Source organism: Botryllus schlosseri, chromosome 13 (genome assembly GCF_051294905.1).
Source record: "Botryllus schlosseri isolate E-star chromosome 13, Bs_hap1, whole genome shotgun sequence".
Classification (NCBI taxonomy): Eukaryota; Metazoa; Chordata; class Ascidiacea; order Stolidobranchia; family Styelidae; genus Botryllus; species Botryllus schlosseri.
In genome coordinates, this window is record NC_137248.1 from 1,485,251 (window position 1) to 1,508,897 (window position 23,647).

The 23,647-nt window shown below is 39.9% G+C and overlaps 5 protein-coding genes across 5 annotated transcripts in view; 3 read left to right on the top strand and 2 right to left on the bottom strand.

Annotated features, from left to right (window-relative positions):
- The window catches only part of LOC145454802 (2-oxoadipate dehydrogenase complex component E1-like), a 31,145-nt gene extending 26,045 nt beyond the window's left edge, over positions 1–5,100 (top strand). Inside the window, exons 16-19 of the mRNA XM_080332786.1 lie at positions 19–161; positions 2,451–2,536; positions 2,815–3,067; positions 3,940–5,100. Coding sequence (XP_080188912.1) covers positions 19–161; positions 2,451–2,536; positions 2,815–3,067; positions 3,940–4,050 — 593 coding nt within the window. The 3' untranslated portion in view covers positions 4,051–5,100. The remainder of the gene's footprint in view (positions 1–18; positions 162–2,450; positions 2,537–2,814; positions 3,068–3,939) is intronic.
- The window catches only part of LOC145454808 (solute carrier family 15 member 2-like), a 383,011-nt gene that overhangs the window by 100,669 nt on the left and 258,695 nt on the right, over positions 1–23,647 (bottom strand). The gene's annotated exons all lie outside the window — the stretch shown is intronic.
- Positions 4,089–9,037, top strand: LOC145454818 (3-ketodihydrosphingosine reductase-like). Its single transcript, XM_080332811.1, has 8 exons — positions 4,089–5,255; positions 5,617–5,772; positions 6,689–6,781; positions 6,899–7,001; positions 7,814–7,926; positions 8,031–8,109; positions 8,291–8,431; positions 8,637–9,037. Exons 1-8 carry the CDS (start codon positions 4,986–4,988, stop codon positions 8,798–8,800), a joined length of 1,119 nt encoding a protein of 372 aa, XP_080188937.1. The 5' UTR covers positions 4,089–4,985; the 3' UTR covers positions 8,801–9,037.
- On the top strand, positions 9,929–12,708 carry LOC145454827 (uncharacterized). Its single transcript, XM_080332818.1, has 4 exons — positions 9,929–10,286; positions 10,878–10,996; positions 11,198–11,314; positions 12,244–12,708. The coding sequence occupies exons 1-4, from the start codon at positions 10,015–10,017 to the stop codon at positions 12,555–12,557; spliced, it is 822 nt and encodes a 273-aa protein (XP_080188944.1). The 5' UTR covers positions 9,929–10,014; the 3' UTR covers positions 12,558–12,708.
- On the bottom strand, positions 18,116–23,397 carry LOC145454614 (chemokine-like protein TAFA-3). Its single transcript, XM_080332608.1, has 4 exons — positions 23,034–23,397; positions 20,598–20,710; positions 20,074–20,208; positions 18,116–18,350 (listed from the first exon to the last, which is right to left on the bottom strand). Exons 2-4 carry the CDS (start codon positions 20,680–20,682, stop codon positions 18,202–18,204), a joined length of 369 nt encoding a protein of 122 aa, XP_080188734.1. The 5' UTR covers positions 20,683–20,710; positions 23,034–23,397; the 3' UTR covers positions 18,116–18,201.

The following is a 23,647-nucleotide window of genomic DNA, read 5'->3' on the forward strand; positions in this document are numbered from 1 at the left end:
TCCAGCTGCTATTACCAGGCATTGACAGCGACTGCGTCAATTTTCATTTTTGTCACCCGACCACACCAGCACAATATTTTCATTTATTACGACGTCAGATGGTCAGGAACTATCGCAAGCCGCTCGTTGTCGCATCGCCAAAGACTTTATTACGATTGCCGGTAAGTGTCGCAAACTCATTGAATAATTATTAGTAAATAATATAACTATGTTATGTTGGATTAGAATTGGAATCACAGAATTTGCAAAAACTTGCAAATTGAATTGAATTCCAAGTTGTAAGAAATATAACAGAGATCAAGTCGAGTCCAGGCCTATCAAATCAGAGTTCATTGTCGTAAGCATGAGACTGGTAATCGTAAATGTCTGACACCGGGCTTGGCTTGTTCCGCACAGCACAGTTCTGCTGCAGTATTTTCAGGAAACCAGAAATGACATAAGAATGAAAACTAGAGCATAGAAACATTTCACAAACTAGATTAGAATTAGATTTAATATTTAAGAAGACTGGACCGCCAAATCAGTTGATGCGTTACATATTCATCTTGTGATTCGTATGCATGCATTCTCAATGTGACATATTTGATTTGTTGCGACATTTGCAAACTCATATCTCTGATTCACGCATTTCAATTGATGAACGCCGTAGTTCCTCTCTCTTCTTCCTCTGGTATTGAGTCGAGCTTCTGAAATGTTATTTGCTTCTCGTTGCTGCTCTCTCGCGTACCGCGACAAATTTGCGGACGCTCGACTTTTGTAATTGAATTGCCGTCAACTGCTATGTTTGATTTGATGGTAAAACTTTCTTTCGGCATCTTCTCGTCTGTTCGATCACCGAAAGAATGTATCTTCAGATACGAATCGCGGAATTCCGTCATGTCAAAATCTTGACCCAAAAACCCAAAAGCAGTCCACAATTTCACGAGAATTTTGTCGATATCTTGTGTTTTTCCGAGACTGACATACATTCTTATCGCCTCGTCAAAATATTTTACAGACTCTTCATATTTTTCGCTCATAATGCACAGATTTCCAAGTTTATGTAAACCGTCTGCTATCAATTCGTCAGGTTGACCCAAGTTGGCCGATTTTAGCAGAGTTATTGCAATTTTTAGGTATTTCAATGCTTTTTTCTGATATCCTAACGTTTGGCACACGTTTACCATTCTTCTAGCGATTTTTGATGCTTCGTAATATCCGTACTGGTCTAGCTCTACGCCTTCACATTTGGAGCTGATTATGGCATGTTTTCCACTGTGGTATGCAGCAATTGACATTCCAGCATCAACGTAACAAGACATAATATTGCCCCAAGTCACCATCGCTTTGTAAAGTGACTTGGCATCCTTGACGTCTTCGTAAAACATCAGTTCTTTTCTTATGTTTAACACTTGCAGCAACATTTCAATACCTTCATGTCTTCTGTCAGTGAGCCAATAAATGGAAGCTAAATTATGTAACGAATCCGCTAATCTCGCTTTAATATCTGGTAGAGTATTTCCACGGTCTGATAAAATTGCAGTCTCCCTCCGTCGAATGGATTCTTTCAGATGCAACTGTGCTTCCTTATATTTTTTCTGTTGCGCTAAACTCGTACCAAGGCAGTGTATCAAGTCTGAACTCACAAGGTTGTTAATCTGTGGGTTTGGAATCGAAAGGGACAGTTCAACTGCTTCTCTGTAGACAAAGGTCGATCCCCACCAGATATTACCTTCGTAAAATGTCTCCGCTAACAGCTTGAGTTCATGCAGAAGTCCGTGCCATGAATCATCCATCTTTAAACATTTCAATTATAGCTTGGATTTCGGGTATCTCAAAATATCTCAACTAACTTGAATACCAGAGAGTTGCAAATCTTACACTCGGATTACCACAAAGCTTAACACATGTGATCCTAATTCATAATCTCTGTCGTCAAATTACGGGATTATTCATATTGAGATAAACCTAAATATATTCGGCTGACACTCATCAGGTGTAACTAGCAGAGAATTGAAATGAACTTTGTACCTCAACAATCGTATCACAAAATATACATCACAGGCACTTGGATGATAGAGTAGGTAAATGTATGCAACATAGCAAAGAGAACAACTTTCTAAGGTCAAAATAGCTTATTTACAGACAATTTCAAATATGCTTAATAGCAGCCCTTCAATTTCACGCTCGAATGAGCAGAGAAAGCTTGCTTTTATCATGCGATAACTTAAAATAGGTTGATATTTACTCAAATATGATTCACAGCGTTTGAGGCCAAATTCCAGCAATTTCTTCAATTTAACGGAGACCGAATCTATGTTTGGGTTGATTTGGTATGGAAATGCCCAGCCATGAAAATTCGAATAATCAGTTGTAGATGTAGTAACTGGACTTTAATCTGGGAAGGTCTCGTGTTCTTCTAAGCTGTAAATGTTGAAAATGTTACATGCTATTTCTTTTCATGGTTTTAGGCTGCGACCTCCGCTATCACCGATATAGCTCCTGGCACTTCATTTCAGCCTGTTCTATCTGATCCTGCGATAATTGACAAGACCAAGTGAGAATATTTCATTTACTCAGGGAGCTCCAGTTACATTATAATGTTTTGGTGATCATCCTACCAAATATTCTTTGCGGCAAACTATTGTAAGTGTCTTGCCGCGTAATTTTGGTTCGACAGTTACGAAATATGTATCTGTATTTTATTCGGGTGCAATTGTGTTCCGCTGTTGATATTGGACCGTTTGGGAACTCATTCAGTGGGTCATTTGCGTTTGTATTAGCATGTATACCAAACATCGACATGTTTTTCAAAAGCATTCACTTTTTGTCAAGGGTGAAAACCGTGATGTTCTGCTCCGGTAAACATTACTACACGCTCAAGGAAGAATGTCAACGTCTCAAATTATCGGAGTCCGTAGCCATCGTGAGGCTCGAGGAACTGTGTCCTTTCCCAGCTGAGCTACTGCGGAAGGAAGTCGCGTCGTTTGCAAACGCCAGCTCGTTCGTGTGGGCCCAAGAAGAACCCAGGAATATGGGCGCCTGGAATTTTGTCAACACCAGATTTGAAAATATTGTCGGCGTCAAGGTGAATTACGGGATTCTATTTGTGTAACTAAGGCTGATTACAGTGAAATGCATGTTATCTAATTCTATTCTAACATGTCAAATGTTTCTATCTTCTCTGTAATTTAATTTTGGGTTTTCCTGAAAATGCTGCAAGAGAACTGTAACTGTCAAACGAGCCAAGCTTGTACAGTAGAGGTGTTCAAAAATGAATTTCTTTCTCAAATCGTAGCGGCTACTTGATAAAATTGTTAGGTTACCTAATTTAAGCCTACACACCAAATTTGTTCGATTCCAACCAGTAGCCGCATGGCTGCAGGAGAACAAAGTTTCTATTTATTATAGAAAAACAAATCACAAAAAATTTCAAAATTTTCTGTTCACCCCATGAAAGTGTTAGGTTGTCTATAGAAACGATGTGCACCAAATTTGACTCAATTCCAACCCAGTGGAAGCGGAGCTATTGCCGTCGAAAATTTTGGATCATGAATCGAATAGTATTCACGGTGACCAATACTTTATTTATTTATAATAGTGGTGCCCACCGTAAATACTATTTTATTCAAATCCAATTTTTTCGACAGCAATCTTGGCTCGTTTCGCGCTATGCAGTTCTCCTGTAGCATTTTCAAGAAAATCCAAGTCTGCTGTAGACGTGTGTATATTCTCTATCGGAGTTGGCAAATTGGTTTTCTATACTCCTCTGCTAAGTTGGAAGATATTTTTTATGATGGCTGGAAGTATTTCACTGAAAACTACATCCTGTCATTTAACTCTAATTAGTTTGATTAGTCCTAGAAATCGCTACTTTCACTTGTAATTTAGTAAAAATTTACTGTTTTCTTCTACTTCTATTTTAGTAGCAATGCCGGCTACTTTTTGTGTGCATTTCAGCTCCGTTACGCGGGACGGCCAGTTCTACCGGCGCCTGCCGTCGGAATCGGTTTTATGCACAAAAATCAGACTGAAGAAATTCTTGCGGAAGCATTCCAACAGTTGCCATAAATGAAGGAGTACTCTCCAGGATAAAGGCATCTACATTTCCGTGACTGTTACAACTGTCCTGTTACTGATTTATTAAGATATAGGAAATTTGTTACCTTGCCTAATACTCCTTGGTGCTAAAAGTCGGTGAATTTCTTTGACCTACATTGGTAGTGAGATATGATTTGTTCGGCTTACTAAAATGATACGTTCCTTGCTGCTAAGAGCAATTGTATCACTTTTTCAAATGCTTTTTGTAAACTTGATCATTCCACTGAGTGCTCTGTTCTGGTTTGATGGCTTTTTGTATGCGGTACTTCAGAAATGGTTGAGATTTGTATCAATTCCTGTTTTGGTCATTCCGTTTGTCGGTATTATGATGTGTTAAATTTTCTACATCAATAATCTGTTTCTGATATCTTGTGTCAATCCATCGAACAGTTATAATGAATGAAATATAATGTTAGAAATATATTTTTGCTCAAAATTGTTTCATTGTAAACAATTGTTTGTTACGTTTGGCAATGACGTTGATTGAGTCAAAATTTTTAGCGTTGTTCCATGGAATTCAATCGTCTTTTAAAAGATAATATTATTAATATCTTGTTGCTCAATAATATTTAATTGTTAACTTTGTTACATTTGAAAATTACGTTGATCGAGTCAAAATTTCGAACAATGTTTCATGGGGTTCAATTGCTTCTTGATATATAATATTGTAATATATTTTGGCTTTAAAATATTTCATTGTAAACAGTAGTTTGTTACATCTGAAAATGATGTTGACTGAATCAAAATTTATTTCGATGTTTCATGAAATTCAATTGCCTCTTGAAATATAACGTAATATATTTTTGCTCATTGTTTGTAACATTCAAAAATGAATTATATATCAATTTTTCATAGAATTCAACTGCTTCAACAGTCATTTGGCATTGAACACCATCTTTAACATCATGTTTACTGCTTTATTTTCGGAAAAGATATATTTCACCTTGTGTCGAAACCGGAATAAGCGTTTCGGAATTCACAGACTTTTATTAATACTCCTATGCCTTGCTGTGTTTCAGACATATTGCTCCATAATGTTGTATTTAGTACTAATTGTGTTATTTGTGGTGGTTGTGTTTGCTGTTGTTTCGTCCAAACCCACGCGGATTCCTTTGATGGGGGCTCATGTGATGGTCACGGGGGGATCTAGCGGCATTGGACTTGAAATTGCGAAGGTTTGTTAATTCATGTAAACGTCGCAGTGGAATCAGTTTTCATTCTCTTTCGGCCCTATCTAGGTCATGATTAACATTCAAACAATGTGATGGACGTAAACACAGCCAAATTATGGCCCAAAATAATGAAATGTTACAAAAAACTTCAGAAGCAAAGTGATTTACGGGAGCAAATTCTTCAATTATTTATTGTAGATCTACCCATGGTAAATACTATGATATGAAATCCTCAATTATGAGGATCAATAACTTCGTTTCTACGGGTTGGAACTGAGCCAAATTTGTTGCGCATCGTTTTTTCAGAAAACCCAACAATTTCATGGGGCGGCCAGTAACATTTTTGAAATGCTTCCTTTTCCAGGAGTGTGCTCGCAGAGGAAGCTCGATTTCCATCATAGCTCGGAACAAAAGCAAGTTAGACGAAGCAAAAAGTGAAATCGAAGCGGTCGTTGACTTCGAAGCAAGCGGCCGCAAAGTCATTTGTGTGCCGTTAGACGTCTCTGGTGACCCAGCCGACGTGAGTGGGTTTTCGGGTGTCCGTCGGAATTGTGCAAATTATTGGATTTTCAAAATAACGCAACTAGAACAAGAACTGGAATTACTCACTCTACAAAACTTGCAACTAGAACTAGAACTACGCACTCTTCAAAACCCGTGACTAGAACTACTGGATTTTCAAAATACGCAACTAGAACCACAACCACCCACTTTCCACAACTCACGACTGGAACTAGAACTACTCGCTTTTCGTAACTAGAACTAGAACACTTTTCACAGCTTGCAACTTAAACTACAACTAAGACTCACAACATTGGAGTAAAATCCGGAAAAAATGGTAAATCTTTCCCGAGTTTGTGGTTGGTTGACTAAAAAAACATACTTCAGTGTTGATTTACTGTATCTCAGTCTAATTTACCCTATATTTAACCAGAATTCTCAAAAAAGAAGACAACTGGAGCTACTTGCTTCTGAAAACGCGCAACTAGAATAAGAACTTTCAACTCACTTTCAAAATCCGCAACTAGAATAAGAACTAGAGCTTCTTGCTTTTCAAAACTCAATACTAGCTAACTAAATCAAAACTATTATTCATTATCCGGCATTTTAGAAGGTTTCTAGTTTGAAATGGGCGAGGTTTTCCTCCAAAACCACCCTTTGGCTACGCGCCGTTAGTGATAACTCTGAGCTAACGATGGCTGCAAAAACGTCACACAACAGAACAACGGTATCGCGATTCACGACAAACGATGACACACGTTTTATGGTTGTTCAGCAACTGAATTTATAGAACAAACTAGAACTACTCTCTTTTTAAAATATGGAACCAGAACTAGAAATAGTGAAAAACCAGCAGGTAATTGACCATCAATAAACTATATTGGTAGTTTGTACAAGTCTGGTCTCTATCCGTATTTCCCAATACATGCGTTCAGGTGAAAGCTGCTATCCAGCAGGCAGAAGAAAAACTGGGACCTGTTGATTTCTTATTCAACTGCGCCGGAATCTCGCACGCGCAGTCATTTCAGGCAAGTGCTTGATTCATACAAATACTTAATATTTCCAAGTCTTACACCGGAGTACTCAAATCGCTGCGTCCAGCCCTATTTTTTCTGTATTCTGAAAAGTGTTTTTGTTTGTATCAGGATACAGACCCCGATATCTTTGGGCGGTTAATCAAAGTCAACTATCTCGGTTCTGTCTACTGCACGCAAGCTGTTCTGCCTGGGATGGTGAAACGAAAAAAAGGTAATAGTGATGATTAAAAATATAGTATTCATGGATCGCCGAATATAGCTATAAATTCACTATTCATCGTTTTTCAATTTCATGCGGTTGCCAGTAAAATTTTCATTTCTTTTCGTGAGCCGAATTTGGGTTGCAGCGTTTTTTGTCAACCTAACAATTTTATCGAAAAGGCCGTAAAATTTAACATGTTTTTCGATCCTTGCTCCAACGGTAAAGATTGTAACATGTTCTTCACCCTTTCGCCATGGTATTCTGACTTGGAGTGAACTAAGACATGTGAATTTGGGTATATGTCACTCGTGTTATGTTGTTTTTGAGTTGATATATATTCCAATATGCACCACTCGCTGTTAACTATCCGTTATTGTAGGTCGTAATTTGACTGAGACTTAACATGTTTGATGTTAGCTCTTGATGATAATAATCATTAGAAAAGCTTGGAATGTGGTTGAATTTTGAAATTTGATGTGCCTACTCCATGAACACTCCATGTGCATACTCCCGTGTACAATCGAATAATATATTCATATTGAAATGCAATTGTGTTCTTTCCAATTCTCTATTAGTTGCTGACGATAATCTCTCACGAGTGCCAGCCGAAAATATTTGGGTTCATTTCAATATCAAAATATTATTCAATTGTAATATAATTTTATCTGCCAAACTACAGATAATTTTACTTCGATACTGCCAATTTATTTTGATATGCATCAATAATAATAAGCTATATTGTGATTGACAGTTTCTCGATATAAATCTGGCGCTTTGCGATATCCCATTTTGCAATATGTTTTCTTATAACCCTTTTCTAGGGAGAGTGGTGTTCACCAGCTCACAAGCCGGTCAACTCGGATTGTTCGGATATTCCGCTTATTCTGGTTCAAAATTTGCGTTGCGCGGCATGGCCGAAACGCTACAAATGGAGGTTGGTATTGAAAATAAATTGTGTATGGTCAAATCGAGATCGTATTTCTGGTAATTTAGCTGTTAACTAAGGATTTAATATTTAATAAATGTTTTATTTTCAAGGTGAAGCCACACAACATTGCAGTGACGATGGCGTTTCCACCTGACACCGACACTCCCGGATTTCATTTGGAAAACGAGGGTGAATTTTTTTTCGCTGAGACAGCTTATCTTTGTGCGGTAGTCTTTGTGTTCTTTGTAGGGTAGGTTTGGGGAGCGAGAAAATTTTCATCTTTTCCATATAAGATTAGAATTAGAATCATAGCTACACAGTTCATTCCGAATTAGATTAGAATTCCTGAATTCGTGGAAACGTTTTACAGGCGACCTGAAGCCTGAGGAGACGAAATTGATTTCCGAGACTTCAGGTGTTCATTCTGCTACATCTGTATCGAAGAAGATCATCGAAGACTCGTTGAACGGAGAATTCATGAGTTTGATTGGGCTGGAAGGCTTCTTGTTAGGTAAGAATTTGCGATTTTATGGAATGGTTAGGTATGTGAATATATGTAGACTATAAAAAGATATTCGAGATAACCAAGTGATTCTGACAATCCAATGTCGATATACTATGTAGTTGCTGATGATTACCCCTGACGAGTGTCAGTCGAAAATATTCGGGTGCATGTCAATATCAATAAACTATTCAACCGTATGCATTCTTCCCAGGAAATATCGTGTCAGGAATGTCACCCTGCAATTCAACAATGTCCGCAATCATACAGGGACTCATGATGGGACTGTTTCGCATCGTCGGACTCTCGTTCTTGAAAAATTTTGACGCCGTTGTAGCGAAATGTTCCAAAAAGCGTCAAACTAAAAAGGAAAAGTGATACGTGCAGTGTTATTGACTCTTTGGTGTGGATGATATACGAGACTCTGTTCAGTGTTATGTTGATCCCTGGGATAGTCCTAGTTATGAATTATGATATGTTTTATCTCTTATTTTCAATGCACGGATTCCGTCTGCACATCACGTGTGGATTCCGTCTTCTATCATGGTGCAGTCGTCTGAAATTCTTACACATTAGCAATACTTGTGTCAATAAATATTATTTCTGTTACAATAACTTGTCTTTTTCTCTGGACAATGAGATCACTTGAGGGCGTGCATACAATACTCGAGTCGAGTCATTTTTCGCATTTGGAAAAATGACTCGAGTCAGAAAAAAATCGCGACTCGAGTCATTGCAAACCTGTCCTATGGGTGAGGGGTCAGAAATTGCTCTAATTCTTATGGAGATATATCGAATGGGATGGATGAGAGGGTGTTGTTTTGATGTACCAACCCAAAAGGCCTAAAAGGAAAATTTGTGATGAATCAAATACTTAGCATGTTATTCAGTTCAGTTTATTACTATCAATACCAACAAAATCGCGATACAATGAAAAGATTGGAGGGTGTTGAAACGACTTGGAGCGATTTTAGAAATCAGATGTAAATTAAAGCCATGTACATTGAGTGAAAAGTAATGGAAAATGGATAAACGATAAAAATGAGGTGTCAGCTGGCGGGGTCGATATATATTAGTTCGTTGTCCAGTAACGTCGAGCTCTGATCGGTATTTGTCAGTAGGTCTGCTACTCTGCTTGTATTTTGATTTGAATGTGGGTCGGGACATGCGAGACGTCGGATTGTCCGCGAAATATACTTCGCGATAGAATGAAGATCTTTCAAGTCGACCATATTATTGCTGGACGGCGAGGACGCGCGTGTGTTGTACATTGTGCTTATGATTCTGAGGTAAAGAAGCCATTGAAATTCTCGGGCAGTGACAGCAATGGAACTGATACCTTGTCAATTTCTAGTTTACGCAATCACGCATATTTTTATGTTTAGACCGAGGAAGTGGTACAGTGCAATGTATATTCTGTCTTCTGTGTGTGATTAGTGAAGAAATTTTGTAGAAATGTTTAAAAAGCGATGACGCGTGACCTCAATAACACAGAGATAGCTAATGAAAATATTCCAGCTCGGATCGGGTACGGTGGCTTTCTGTGTAAAGTCATAGCGCGTGTGTATCAGCAGAGAGACGTGGGTTACGAAATGGCGGAGCTATCGAGCCCAAAAATATCGGCGAAATACATTCTTTCCACGCGAGGAAACAAGTTAATCGCTGTCGGCGAGTTCTCATTTCGCAAAACCAAAGTGTCGAACGGTGTTTCGTACTGGATATGCACGCAGTACGACAAAAGCAAATGTAGGTGCTCCGTGAAAGTCATCGATGGGTCGGATCCGCCGCACATCCAGGAGCAGTCTCAAGAGCACAATCACTGTGCTAGTTTTGCCACAGTAGAAGACAAAGAAATGCTTCGAAGGTATGCTATTGCAGATTTTCAATATTGTTACTACAGTAAGTCTTGGAGTCTAGAGACCCAGATACAATCTTCCAACCTCAGGTAAACACAAGGTTCTGATTCTTGCGTATGAGTCATTACCAATTCATCGCCGAGCCATAGTGTTTACAGTTCAGTATCGTGTTCAAGTCAGGTGCAACTCAATTCTGTGAAACTCTTGGGTGATATCAAAGGCCTCAGATTCATAATACACTCATTTTTCTCACTGTAAACATATGTTTATTCATACGGATAAAAGACAGTTTCTATGCTGATTTTTCAATTATTTTTCCTGATATATGAGACTTGAATGGAGTCGTGTAGAATAATTCGAGTTATGCGCAATGACTCGGTTCAAATCATTTTCCATTTTTAAGGAAATGATTGGAGTCAAGTCGAGTTATTACAACCCAAACTATTCGCGTTTGCATTCTTGATCACTTACAATGCAACAGCACCAAGCCTATCTCAAATTTTGCGGCATTTTTCAGGAGCATATTGATATCGCAATGCAGTGTTCCAGCAAAGGCTTGGATCTAATTGATGGCTCGTAACATATTTTGTGTTTTTCAGCATTTCGTTCGTTGCCCAAGATGAATCTGATGTAATGCATCCTCAGTCCTCAATCCCGGCAATGTTTGAACAGCAGGGCTCTACGAATAACACCGATACTGTTAACGGCAATGAAATAGGTGAGACGATATAAAATATTCAATATTATGACGTGAGACGAGTCATCACGACCCTGTAGGAGAGGTTTTAGTACAAAATCCAATTAGAAGCCTACACGCTCTACTCAAACATTCGCATTGTGGCCAAGTTTTGTCGTTCAACTGATTTACCGCTTGGCTGGGGTCATGAAGACAAAGTGAACCATAAAAAATATTTTGCAGGGTCAAGTGACAAGACAGAATTGAACAGAGTGTCAATTGGGACTCGTAAAAGAAAAAGAGTATCGAAAAAGGATTCGGAAATCGATATTTTCGTCTCAAAAATTCAGTCACTATCAGGTTTGTAACTTTGCTACAATGTTATCGTGACATGCTGGAACTACTACGTTACAAGAAAATGGAAGGTCGGAATAGTTAAAAAATAACTTTTTTTTCAACTTTCTCCGGTTAGTTTATAACTAGGGTAGGAAATTTTAGATTTATTATAAAATAAATTAATTCAATATCGTAATTTAATCAAATTGTTATGCATCGTTATTTAAACAAACTAACAATCTCATGAGGTAGGCAGCAAAATTTGAAAAGAAATCATATCTTTATATAATAAATCTAAAATTTTCTATTCTTATTAGTAATATACTTTCTGTAACTAGTTAGCCTACTTTTCAGACATTCTATTTTCTGCTTCCATTGATAGTAGTTTTGACACGTCTTCCACTTGTAATCGAGTGGATATTTGTGGCGTTAATTCTATGCTCATTAGGGCTGTTCAAAACTTTCTTTTTTTATTTAAAATTTCACTGGCTGCTTTATAAGTTGTTGGGTTGCGTCAGAAGAGGCTGCGCACCAAATTTGACTCAATTCAAACCCGTAGAAGAGAAGCATTTGGAGTACAGAATTATGGATTTGAAAAAGATAGTATCTACGGCGGCATTTTGAACTTCGCTTCCACGGGTTGGAATTTTCTCAGACAACCCAACAGTTTCATGAGGTAGCCAGTACAAATTGAAAAGTTTACTTTCATTCAATATATCCGAAAAATTGTTCTTATATCAATACTTCTAGAGGTGGGAATTGAGTCAAAATAATTGTTGAACGTTTTTAGGCAACCTCAGAATTTTATCAAGTGGCCTGTATAATTTGAAAAAAAATATTTTTAACAGCCCTAATTATCACGTATTTTCAATTGTTCATTCTTCTACTTGTAGTCATTCTGCTGTGTCTCATTTCTACTTGAAATTGAGTAGAAATGTTTACTTTCACTTCAGCACCAACGCCGACTGCTTCCCCCATCTCCGGGCACAACTCCGAAACTCAACAGCTAACGGCAGACCATGAATGTGAAGTAGACTCAGACGAGCTATTTTTAAGAAGCTTGCTTCCCAACCTAAGGCCAATGTCAGAGGCGAGGAAGTTACGGCTTAAAGCGGACATACTGAATTTGGTGACGGCCGATCACGAGGACTCGGACGAACTGTTTTTGAGAAGTCTGCTGCCGGACTTGCGTGGGATGGGTGAGAACAAAAAACTGCAGTTTAAGATTAAGGTTCTCAATTCGTTATCGGAAATGACTGCAGATTAACAAGCGGTGTTCTTACTGCCATCTCAACGTAATACATCATTGTGCGGTCTCTCGGCCGTGAGCTTGCTACAAATGACCTAATAGTCCTGATTAGGGCCGGGCTGGATTAGCCAAGTCTCAAGGTTCCGAGTCACATGTCAATCTTACTTTTATGGTTTCGACTCGAGTCAAGTAGGGGAGCAAAGGGGCGAGTCCGGTTGTGGTGTTGAGACTTGAGTCGGAGGCCAATTCATTATCTTCAGTTTTGAGTTCAGGTCATGTACGCTCTGCTTTGGCGATATCGATAGCCTCGCATTCATAATGTAATTTTTCAGACTTTAACATTTTGGCGCTATTTTACAAGTGCCAGTTACGCAAATTTATTTTAATCATGTCAAATTTGCTGACAGTGATATGCCATTGCGATTTGAGACGATACTCTATGTCTGTCGCTACTGTGCAGAAATTTCGTTGTTGTGAATGTGGGTAGCATTCTCCTGCGTGTATTGAATGGTCAGCTATCTCGTATCGAGGTTTCATAGCTCCTGCAGTGGCGAGAAAGTATCGCAATTTATATTAGTTAAATGTCAAGGTGATACGATTGTTGATATACAATGTTCTTTCCAATTCTCTAGTAGTTGCTGACGATTACCCAGTGGCGGCTCGTGACAATATCGGGTGGTGGGGCAAGGGCTGCGAGCGACTTTTATCAACATGACGTCACAATGGCGTTTTCCAATGTAAAAAAGTAGCTTTATGATGGTCACATGAATTTCCCAACAACAGTGATTTTAACGTAGGTGCCGCGAGAGGTTTGCCGGTGAGCCGTGACTTGAAGTGTGGTAACAAATGTTTTATTCATTTTTTTTAAATCAAAGGATTATTTTACAAAATGTACGTGAACTAAGAATCGTCCCTGTGCCACGAATCAATTATCAGGTCATCCTTAGTAGCATGCGTTATGATTTCATGGTAGAGTTAGAGATTACGCAAATCGATGGGACCTAATTTTTCTAAGCCCGTCCGAAAGTGTTTCGTACACGATCCTGGTGTGTTACGAGTACGACCACTGAGCTGGTGGTTACGACCAGGGCTGTGGAGTCGGTAAATTTTACCACCGACTCCGGCTCCGACTCCACACATTTTCAATATACCGACTCCGACTCCTGGGTCTTTAAACGTACCGACTCCCGACTCCGACTCCAGCATTATTACCAATTTACTTCGAAAATTATATGCCACATTGTCGGTTGAATGACTATCATACAACCATTAAACGTATGCGAACATATGATTAACTGTGGCATGCTAAATTGATTCATTGTGGCACAGCTCGAATTATCCACTGTGCAATTAACATGAAATAAAGATTTGCTAAATATCCTCCCTTATTCAAGTTTTTATAACATGGACTCTCTAATATCCTGAAATGTATGAATCATTCAAATATGGCAGATATCCAATCCTGTATAATAAAAATGTAGATAAAAAATCCAAGTGTAGCTCTTGTGTATGACTCAGCAACTAATAAAGAAATTGAACTTACTAATTTTGTCATTGCACACTATCCTGATTACAAGCACAAACACTCTTACTAATAATAATAGACATTGGTCATAAATGGAATTTAGTTAAGTAGTCAAAGACCATAGCCTATGTCTAGTCTACATGTAATCAAGTATTCAAGGATTGGGACTTGCAGTCTTTATTAATCATTTGTTCGACCCAAACAGCGAAGCTACACTACAAATATTTTTAATTATTTCAAGTGGGAAGCATCGTTTGGTCATATTTACATCATTTCTACAATTTTACAAAACCAGCCGATGCATTTTCTCTTTTACCAGTATCATGGTATAATTCCAAAAATTGCATCAATTTTGACTGCATCGCGAAAACGCATCTTGCGATTTTCTTCCCCTCTGCAACTGAGTTGTAATTTGCAATTAATGTCTAATTTTATCTGTATCAGGGGTGGGCAACTTTTTCGGCGAAAGGGACACCTGAGATTTACGAACCATAGCGCGGGCAACTGGAATGTTGATAACCTTTTTTTAGTCGTCGATAGGAGCGAACCGAATTAGGTAACATTGCAAACAAGACTTATATTAATACGCTCTAAAATTGATAACAATATGTCATGCAACTGTGCAGTGCGCAATCATGCCCTAGTCAAAGCGCGAAATTTTTTTGCAAGGCTATAGCAATATCAATAAATATGTCGCTAACATACATTGGGGGTCGCATCTGTATACCACTGGGCTCATTTGGCAAGGACAGGATTATTCAACGTTTAGACATAGCAAAATCGACGGTATCAGTGAACATGCCTCTATCATTTTGTGCAAATGTTTTGTCGACGATCTCGCTGCGAGTGCACAAGCGAAGCCGTATCTCCTCATTGCGAATATAGTTAGACTCAATTCTGTGAATAATATGTATTTATAATTTTCAGAAGGGGGCTCAAATACTGAATGCAAGAAATCTAGTGACAACGAATCATGCGAAGTACCGAGAAAAATTTCAATTCAAATAAATCTGCTATGAAATAATCTACTTCATGGTCATATACGAAGATCTGGGATAAATGTGGCTGACCCCAGGATACGTCAATGCGTCAGAACTGTTGTTTTAGTCATCATCAAAATTCGCGGTCATGCTAATCAAATTTTGGTTGGCCTTGCAATTGTACCTGATGTCATAACTAATTTCGAGAATTACCTCGCAGGCTACATCTAACCTTCTCGTGTGCCAAATTTGGCCTGCGTGCCACGGGCTGGCCGCACCTGATCTGTATGTTTAATAATAACAGTGATTGGTGGTACATAAAAATTCTATTGAAAATTCTTTGAAAGCAAATGTTTTCATGATAGAGAAGTTGGAGTCGGAGTCGAAGTCATAGTCATTCTCACAAACTCCGACTCCAGTCAGTATTTTCCCACCGACTCCGACTCCAGCTATGATAGTTTTCACGACTCCGACTCCGACTCCATCAAGCCAAAATTACCCCGACTCCGACTCCACAGCCCTGGTTACGACCAGGGGATAGGCAACCTAAGCGGAGGCACCCGGCGTACGATTGGATCAATGGACTGGACAACTTAGACCTCTAATTTTCGCTCAAAAGGCAACTGCGTAAACTACGTACGGAGCAAAGATTCAATAGGACTCATGTTCGCACTTGACTTGACCTGACTAATTCCAATGACTAGAACTCGAGAGATTGCGTAAGCCTAACTGGAAAGGTCAACGAGTTCGGACACATACGCAATTATTATCTCATAGATTGGGCCTGTCATATTGAATCTAGAACATCAATTTGAATGGTCTTTGAAGAACTAAGGACAGCAGCCTCGGAACTTCGGTCTCGGAACAACATAGGACATTTTGGCCTTGAAACTGGACACTGTGACACAACACATACGGCTTACTGTCCATAAGTCTGCTGCGAAATCGCCGTTGGAAAATATATTAATCAATAAATACATGAATGAAAGCCGTAAACTTAGTATACTGTTACAAGAAATCATCGAGAAGTAGCATACGCAATCTCATAACCCATTCCGGCATGGTACACTGTCAAAATCAATACAGACATACGAACACCGAACTTTAAGTAAAATAGATCGTGGAATAGGCTGATCGAATGATCAGCTGTTAGCCGACATCGAAAATGAAATAGCTATCGCATTTGACAGGGGATTGTAAGCAAATGGTTTGAACGCCACAATTTCACAGTGAAATGGACATTGGCGAACATAAAATTATGTGAATATTTGAATGCAAACCGAGAATCTTAGTTAGCTGTTTCATGCGATCATCGAGGTATACCATACCATTGGAAATATCATCACCGATCTCGTTATGGAACGCAGACTAGATTAGCACAGACCGACGCCGGCTTTTGCGGGAGATCCGCAATGATGTAGGTAGGCTAAGTATCAGATCAGCGCGCATCTCTACCATACTCGACCTCGAAAACGAAATAACTGCCTCAATCATTGAGTGTCAACTTTAAGACTTGGCACCGCGTTCGATACTAAAATCGAGACATACCGTGCAAAAGCTCATGACAGATGTAGGTATGGAACATAGTTAAAATCAATAGAGACCAATAACGGCTTTTGCGTAAATCTGTTAGCGACAAATGAAGAGTCAGCTCTCACTCGACTTCGGAAACGAAATTACCACCAACATAGTTCTGTGACAAACTTAAAACTTGTTACAGCGGTCGATACTAACATTAAGACTTACCGTGCCAAATGACATGACCGATCTCGGTATGGAGCATCGTCAAAATCAATGGAGACCAATACCGGCTTTTGCGTAAAATCTGTTTGCTGTACAATGTACATGATAGATCAGCACACACTGAACTTCGGAAACGAAATTACTACCCTTATCTTTAAGTAGCAAGCCTGAAACTTGGAGCAGTGTTAAATACTACCTACACGACATATCATACCAAGTTTCAAGAATTATCATGGTGCGAAACACCGTCAAAATCGACCTATACCAGCAAAGATCGACTCAACGCATATTACGGTAACCGAGTTCAGATATAGATACGATTGTTACATCACACCTTAGGGGCGACTAGGCATATTTGCCCCGGTTGCTCGGCCATTTTACGAATAGGAGAGAGTAAATCACCGTTTCTTTATTGTGCGCGGCTTTGAGAGAATAGATAGTGAAAGCTTGTTATGAGCGCTACCGGGGCAAGCCCCGGCTAGGCATTCACAAAGCGAAAACACAGAAGAGAATTCGATTTTCGCAGAGACTTCGCTATGTATGGGCATTTGCAAGCGAAAGCACAAGAAGAACGCGGGTTTCGCTGTGATCTCGGTATATATTGAGCGCTGTGCGTCTCTAAATGGTTAAATTGTTATTGAACAGAATTTTAGGTGGGGCAATGCCCCAGTTGCCCTATAGGACGAGCCGCCACTGCGATTACCCCTGACCGGTGTCAGCCGAAAATATTCGGGTTACTTTCAATATAAATATATAATTCAATTCTAATGAGAGCGATAATTTTGGCATTCAAAATCATTGTCGTCACTCGACTCGAATCATCAGGCATTCCATGCTTTTTTATGAATATATCCGTGATAACATATTTGTGATTATTGTTTCTTCAAAATGTTATGAAACTATGCCGACATTACTCGTTCGCGTTCTTAGCAGAGAGATGAAAGTGTTACGTTCTGATGGTGAGTAGAGGTTAGGGTTTATAGTCAGAAATGATCCCGATATATTTCATGCTGGAGAGCTAGATAATTTCTAAATTAGACAAGAATTAGAAATACTGAGCTCACAAAAACTTGGAAAATGGGATCAAATTCTGTATTAGGAAGAATCCAACAAAAATCCAAGTATCAAATCAGATTTTATGAGCTTGGGAACGGCAAATGTCTGTGCACCAAGCTCGGCTCGTTTCACACTGAAGTTCTGCAACCTTGTCAGGAAAATCAGAAATTACATTTGAATTAAAATTAGAGCATAGAAACATCTCACTAATTACAGATTACCAGCATTTGCTCGTATCACACAACTAGAATGATGTACGTCACTCAAATTCTGCTTGATATTTCGAAGTGAGGGACAATCCTTCAAGCAGCATCAACATTACTACAGTATTGGACAAGTTCATCAGCGGCGTACGATGTTAAGATCCGTCGTTGCTGCGAACTCTGACAGTCTTTGTGCCGTGCATGGAAACGCATTTCCAGCCGGCCTTATTTTCCAAGAGTTGGCATTCTTCGTCTGGTTGGCACGGTTCCATATCGCAGAATCGAGACGACTGCACCGTGTACTCTGAAATACACGAGTTTTCGGCGAATCGTCAACATTTACGCAATAAGTGCTTGTGTTTGTCGATTGGGATTTGTCAGTCAGGCAATATAGACAATATATTGATTAGTCAAAATACAGATACATTTGACTTGGAGTTGTCTTCATTACTCGTTACCACCATAGCCGCATGCTAAAGGCCTCTGCACACTGAGCTCGCGACCCGATAAAACGAGAGAATCGCGCCTGTCTGCGACTGGGCCATGCAGACCGGAATCGCCGGCAACTCGCAACATGCCGTCTGCGACAGGGTTGCGCAACTCCGCGACAAAGTTGAAAATTTTCAACTTTGTCGCGAGTTGCGAGCGACTGGTCAGCAGTTACTGATCGTTAGCTCGATGTCACCGCAATAGTTTGTCCGGGTATTGCGTGTTTTGGCATCTATAATTGTTTCCTCATCGAATTTAGACTGATTTGAGGTCATTTTGAAACTTTTGGAGCTTAACTGCAAGAGCGCATTCTACTGTAAGCAGTACCGGTACTTGGTAATTACCAAAGGCCAACCCGCTCCGGCAGTACCGATACCGCGAAACTCTCAGTCATTGTATGTCTACAGGTGGATTTATTAGATATATACCTTGTCTGATTCATTTTAACCTGTACAGTGTACATTTGTTGGAAACTGGGTTAAGCAGGTACATATAACCGTGTTATGTCATGGGTTCACTGATGTATATTTCAGATACCGGTACATCTCAGTACACGACGTCTGAAAATCTCTTTGTTGACTAGGTAGCAGCAGTGTAACTCTTGATGTTAGATTTCGTCTATTCTCCTCTTTATCAGACTTCGGTACGAATTGTAGTGGCTAATATTATAAGTCAGAAATGGACTATGCATCATTATGGAGAATGAATCAACCGGGCCTACGGTCAGTCTCCATGCTTGATACCTGAGGGCGAATCGAAGATTGAAAAGGAAAGAATCCCAGAGTTATATTTGAATATTGTTAAGACTTAATTCATTTACAATAAAATTATAATGCATTTGAATGTTGTTCTATATCATACCGAGAAATTAATGTATGAGTGCTTGACAGTTGATGCAGTCACTGAGGCAGTGGAATACAGAAAGGCTTGGTGTCTGTAGCATAATAGGCTACAGCTAGAACTTCAGAAATTTGGACCGGCAACCGGAAATAGCGCCTTTAACTGGGTCACCCAGATTATGCGTTTTCAGCATTGAAATATGATATTGGTTCGTTAATGGAAAAGTGTGCATATAAGACGTCATCTTATTCATTGACAAACCCATGTATACCCATCGAAATATTCATTTTGCGATCTATCGGGAGCTGTGCAAAGTGTATCCATTGCGAGACTTCGGACAGAACGCGCAAGAGCTGTAGTTGCCGCTTGTGGGCACTGCCGAGACAGTGTGCATTGCTTCGCGACTCGAAACGCGCAACTCGCGATGTTGCGTCGCGAGGTCAGTGTGCAGAGGCCTTAACACTATACGTTCAATTGTAGGCCCGCGCCACGATTCGCTGTAGATGCTGTAAAAACATTAAGGAAAAAATATATAACGTCCTGTTCTCATCAGGAGCGAGCAAGATTGTGATTTTGAGACAAGCCATCATGGTTTTCTGATCTGATGCATTACCGCTTGCCATGAACTGAAGGAATACACCAACAGTGCTTCGAATGCAGTGCGCAAAAATTCAATTCTAGCAGCGCGACGGCCTCACCTGGAACACACCCCGGCTTGCCCTTTATCGTACCCGCCACCTTATCGTTTTTGCACGAACATTTAATCTTTTCGAATTCATTCCAAGCACCGTCCATGCGATATCCGATCTTGTGACGCACAACTCGACATAGCTCTGAAGGGTGCACACGAGAAATGAAACAGTGTCAGTCGAAAATATTCGGATTCATTTTGATATGACGATACTATTCAATTGTATATTGAAGTTATATCCTTCAAGAAGTTCTTCATATGTAAAAGAGCACAAAAAGGACTGCTGTCAAAGTTTATCGGTATTGGAAAACCACGCCGGCAATATTGAAACTCAACTTGAACTATAGATCACTAACCGGCCTGATCTAAACTTAAACAGGACAATACAATTCATTTGAATATGCGGCATTTTTCGAGCTGGTCCTGATTCAATAGCATTGCTCGTGATCAGCGCATATTACGGTCCGTCCATACGTTACTTGAGCGTGCGAGCGGACGCAAATGTCGGGCAACCCTTACTATATGCCTCACCTTCACCACTTAGCGAGGCGAATCTTGTTTCCGTCAGTAGCATCACTAGACTAATTAAATAAAACTGATATGTTAGACTTTCCATCGTATTCTGGCGCGGCCAACTGAGATATCTGAAAGAAAGCAATACACATGGCATTACTGTCTATGACGAATTGCATTTGGACACGGAAAGGGAATACGTCGTCCTTATTAATTGTAGGCGAATGTGGCTTTTATACCGGTATCAGTTCCAGAAAGTCAGGGGTCTGCCCGATATAATAGCCACGCCCTATCAGACTTTTATTATTAACGCCAACCGATTTTACTTAGGTGCGGGTTTTTCGGAAGTCGGGCTGGCAGAATGACCTTTTTTCGTAAGATTTTTCAAATTACACGTTTTCTCGTCCGCTATTATATCTTTTGTAACTTATGTGTACTATTATTACGGCGTGTAGCACGGCCCGCTCTATAGGCCGCTTACGCAGATCAGACGGCATGGAGCAGCCTATATACCTGGAACCTAGTCGATTACTTTTCCGAGTAATAGACCCGGGCGCGGAGCCAGGGGGTTTCGGGGGTCGAAACCACCCTTTTGAAACGCACAGCCCCGTCCTTTTGAATTGACCATTCTGACGCTAATATTCGGTTGCAATAAGTCAAATTATCAGTGTTGCGCCCGGCCGCGGCAAATTAGCGAGATTCGTCTGTGCACACTGCACAGTGCACAATGTAACGACGCGATCTCCCACTGAGATGGTCGCGAAATTAGGTCATTGATGGCCGCGCACTCGGCGATCGTCGCTGGCCGGATTTATCGCATCTCCAACGCTGGCTCCGCTGGCTTGAAGGATCGCATCTGCAACAGGCCAGGTGTGCACTGGCCTGCACAATCGCATATGCTTTCCTTGCGTCGCACGATGTCATTGGTTGGCCTACAGCCCTACACAATCACATCTGCAATAGGCCTGGTACGAAAGATATTATCGCTGGCCTAACTATCGCGTCTCGGACCTAGCATGCGATGGCTTGGAGACAATACCGTTGAGTGCATGCCGGTTAGCGTATGTCGATTAGCGATAGTGATAAAAGAGTTACATCGCGAAACTCTATGACATCAAATGCCCGCAAACATGTGCTAAGTGGGATTGTGCGGGCGAAGTGCGTACATGAGTATTTGTGTGATTGATTTCCGCCAATACTTGAACATAACCAGCAGAAGATGTGTGTCAAGGCTTGAGTTATTTATGAAAGATGAGGAAGGTTTGTACCCCCTGAAATCGGTGCCATTGTAGAACATATGCCATAACAACTCGGACATTTTGATCTGCGCTACTCGTCACCGCGAGGCCACGTAATTAGGACTGGGCATAATCGAGTACCTGAGTGATTCGATTCTGAATCACGTAATAATAGATGCTTCGAGTCGAGTAGTTGAGTATGACTGATTATTACGTCATATCAGTATACAGTATGTCAAAGTTCAAATATGTAACTTTTATGCCACCACAAAGACTATAATGCTAGTTTCCATCACAGTAAAGATACTTTGGTATTTTTTCGATTTCATGGCGCTTTGTGACAACGTTGTGGAATGATCATGACTTTGGAAACGTGGTATTTCCAGTATCGTTCGTAGCTTTGAACTATATGTTAGGTGTGCTGCGATGCGGCCAATCTTGATTTCAAGGCTCCCAAAGTGTAAATAAGTATTGGAACTATAATTCTAGTTGATAAATTAACTTTCGGTGGTGAGGAGCGTGTAATTTCAGTACTCGAACAAATCGTCATTTACTACTCGACTCGAATCATAAAAATTAATACTCGATTCAGATTCGAGTAGCCTACTCGAGTCATTGTGCCCAGCCGTACAGCACGCGTTGCCGGTTAATAGTAGCGCGTATTTCATTGTTCTGTTCACGAGAGATCGGGGACTCGCTAATTGACAACATGCACTTCCGAACTCGTTGACAAGCTTATCATTCGCGTAAAGTTCGTCAACACGAGAAGTTTGCATCATCGTCATTTACGCATGCACTTAACCCTCTAATGAATTGATGCTATATTAGTAAAATCGAAACCCCTCTTTTTCTTTCACGGCCACTGCGCGCCTGAATAGGCCTACAATTCAACGAATTACTTTCCCGAGTGAACAGGCTGCTTGGTGTTGGGTCAGGTACTTCTTGGGGAAAATTGACAGTCCATATAATGCATGATATATCTCCATGAGACGGAAAATATAGCGATTCATTCTAGCTCAAGGCAGCATGGGTTGGGTTTCGGTACCGGTATCAATCTTGCTACACGGAGCTGTATATAGTTCGTACCGCCTGGACTTATACGTGCGTAAATCAAATAATAGTTTGCATCTCCGAATCCGATTTGCATGGATGTAATTCATAAACAGGATCACTATAAGTATATATGCCTCTTGTATCTCGAGCGTATTAGACTCACCTTCATCCAATAACTCGGCTTATGTCACGCACAATCCAATTACTATAGCACCTTTAACGTATCCAACCTATGATTCTTTGAATTAATTATTCAGAGTGCATTATATATACATAATGAATATAAGCCAATGTATATATAACAGATAAATTATCTGTGAAGAGACTAGACACGCATTGAATAAGCAAGTGCGTTTGGTTTAAATTAGAAAATGAACGCTTCGGTTCAACCTATAGTCACGGCGTATACTTGAATGAAACAATCGATTAAGCACGTGACGTGGTGTAAACAGTGCTCTTCATCATTGGTTTATTAGCAATTTTATCAGTCCAATACACCACAAAATGCGATACAATGAAAAGATAGGAAGGTGTCTATGGAATCAGACACCCACCTTGCCCTATAAGCGAAGCCCCTCAATTTTTATTGTTCGGGTTCTAACATATAATAGTGTGTTTAAAACTGCATTCAATTGTTGAAAGCTTGTTGGTGTAATCTGGCTGCAGCACTGAAATATGAAATACATCCTGTAGGATCGAACAGGGCCAGAAAAGCGCAATCAGCTACATTACGCATCCAATACATTATAATATAATAATATAATAATTTATAGAGCG